General features: G+C 60.6%; 1 protein-coding gene across 1 annotated transcript; it reads right to left on the reverse strand.

Annotated features, from left to right (window-relative positions):
• Positions 1-1103: 1103 nt before the first annotated feature.
• On the reverse strand, positions 1104-2121 carry LOC100595393. The gene is made up of 2 exons (XM_012504103.1): positions 2089-2121; positions 1104-1811 (listed from the first exon to the last, which is right to left on the reverse strand). The coding sequence occupies exons 1-2, from the start codon at positions 2119-2121 to the stop codon at positions 1104-1106; spliced, it is 741 nt and encodes a 246-aa protein (XP_012359557.1).
• Positions 2122-2410: the final 289 nt, after the last annotated feature.

Genomic DNA, 2410 nt, shown 5'->3' on the forward strand with positions numbered 1-2410 from the left:
GGAAGGAAAGAAGGAAGGAAAGAAAGAAAAAGAGGAGGAAACGAGAGAAGGAAGGAAGCGAGGGAGGGAGGAAGGGAGAAAAGCAGGAAGGGAGAGAGAAGAAAGCAAGAACACAAGAAAGAAAGAAAGAAAGAAAGAAAGAAAGAAAGAAAGAAAGAAAGAGAAAGAAAGAGAGAGAAAGGAAGGAAGGAAGAAAGAAGATGAAAAAAGAAAGGAGATGAAGGGAAGGAGGAGGAAGAGAGAATTGTAAAAGGGAGGAAGGCAAAGAAACAAAGAAAATAAAGAGGAGAAGGAAGGAAGGAAAAAGGAGAAAAGGAAGGGAGGGAGGAAGAGAGAAAAAAGGAAAGAAAGCAAGAAAGTGAGAAAGAAAGAAAGAATAAGAGAAAAGAAGGAAAAAAGGAAGGGAGGGAGAAAGGAAGGGAGGGAGGCCCCCGCCGCCGCGGCTTTTTGCCCAGGCCTCCCCAGCTTTTTGCCACCATCCCCATGGCTTTTGCCCCCGGGGCTTTTTGAGCCCCGCCGCCGCTTGCTTCTAGTGGCTTTTTGCCCAGGCCTCCGCGGCTTTTTGCCCCAGCCGCCGCAGGTTTCTGTCGCTGCGGCTTTGTGCCCTCGTCGCCGCGGCTTTTTGCTCCGGCCACCATGGCTTTTTACGCCCGCCGCCGTGGCTTTTTGCCCCCGCAGCCGCGGCTTTTGGCACCCCCTGACGCCGCGGCTTTTTCCCCCATCACCGCGGCTCTTTGTGCTCGCCGCCGCGGCTTTTTGCCCCTGCCGGTTTTTGAACCCGCCGCCGCAGCTTTTTGCCCCCCGCCGCCGCGGCTTTTTGCCCGCGTCGCTGCGGCTTTTGCTGCTGCGGGTTTTTGCCCCCAGCCGCCGCGGCTTTTTGCCCTGGGCTTCCGCTTTTAATGGCTATTTGCCCCCGCAGCCGCGGCTTTTTGCCCCCTCTGACACCGCGGATTTTTGCCGCCTCGGCTTTTTGCCCCTGCCGGTTTTTGAACCCTCCGCCAAGGCTTTTTGCCCCCGTCGCCCGCCGTGGCTTTCTCCCGTTGCCGCTTTTTCCCCGCCGCCAAAGCTTTTTGCACCCGAGGCTTTTTGCGTTCCGCAGCTTTTTACCCCCGCCGCCGCGGATTTTTGCGCCGCCGCCGCGGCTTTTTGCCGCCGCCGCTTTTTCCCGCCGCCGTATTTTGCCCCCGGCCGCCGCGGCTTTTTGCCACCGCGTCTTTTTGCCCCCCACCGCTGCGGGTTTTTGTCCCCGCCGTCGCAGCTTTTCCCGGCTTCTTGTCCTCCCCCGCCCGCCGCCGCTTTTCACGGATTTTTGTCCCCCGCCGCCCTGGCATTTTGCCCCCCACCGCGGCTTTTTGCCCCTGCCACCTCCATGGCTTCTTGCCGCCGCGGCTTTTTGACCCCGCCCTGGCGGCTTTTTGCAGCTTTTTGTCCCCGCCGCCTCGGCTCTGAGGGCGGAAGCGGCAGACTGGGTTGCCAGCGTCCTGGCTCGGGCAGCGTCGAGGGGCGCTCCTGCTCCAGCTCTCCCGGCTCCCGGGTTCCTCCCCTAGGCGCCCACGCCCCAGGCTCCCTGCCTCGGCCGCTGCTGCCTGCATAGAGCGGCGCTGCGCTCCCAGGTGATGGGAGAGAAGAAGGAGGGCGGTGGCGGGGGTGATGCGGCAGCCGCGGAGGGAGGCGCAGGGGCCGCGGCCAGCCGAGCGCTGCAGCAGTGTGGGCAGCTCCAGAAGTTCATGGGCATCTCCATGGGCAGCCTGCGCTGGCTGCGCACCAAGTGCGCTGTGTCCAAGGACCTCACCCTGCAGGAGATACCGACCCTGGAGGTAAGGGGGTCGGGAACCAGGCTGGGTTGCAGGAGCTGCCGGGACACCTCCCTCCTGGCCCCAGTTCACTCCTGGCCCAGTTGCATCCTTGAGCCCGCGTCGCCCCCTTGGAGGCTTCCCCTCCCTCCTGCACTCGCTGATGCGGCAGCTGGAGGACCCGGGACCAGCCCTCACCTTGGGCAGGATTTGTGGGGCGGGTGCGTGGTCGGAACTTGGATGGAGGCTCCAGGGGCCCGTGGGCGGTGTGGGCTGTGCGCCGACATCCCCTTACTCCCCGAATTTCCATCTGCTCCAGCCCTCTCATCTTGTAGGTGAGGAAACGGAAGGCCTGAGGGAGAACTGACTTGCCAGGAACCCCTGTTAAGGAGAATTAACAAAAATTTGTTATTAAAGGAGCACTGAGGTGGGAGTCATACCTGGAGGCCCACACCCTTGGTGAAGACATTATACCACCTTGAGTCTGGCCTGTTGACTGAGGGTGAGCCACTCCATCCTCGTCTGATTGTGGGGTCTTGACCTCAAGGGGTTTTCTGCAGGAAGAAGCAAATGGGTTTGCTTTCCTAGCTCTGTCCAGTACCTTAGGGACCCTGAGG

The sequence above is a fragment of the Nomascus leucogenys genome, unplaced genomic scaffold (genome assembly GCF_006542625.1).
Source record: "Nomascus leucogenys isolate Asia unplaced genomic scaffold, Asia_NLE_v1 Super-Scaffold_361, whole genome shotgun sequence".
NCBI classification, from domain to species: Eukaryota; Metazoa; Chordata; class Mammalia; order Primates; family Hylobatidae; genus Nomascus; species Nomascus leucogenys.

Bases quoted from the DNA above. Each gene is read 5' to 3' on its own strand.
- LOC100595393 (XM_012504103.1), bottom strand. From the start codon at position 2,121: ATGAGAGGGCTGGAGCAGATGGAAATTCGGGGA. The intron at 1,812-2,088 runs GTAAGGGGATGT...CCTTACCTCCAG, and splicing joins AGCAGATGGAAATTCGGGGA to GGTCGGTATCTCCTGCAGGG.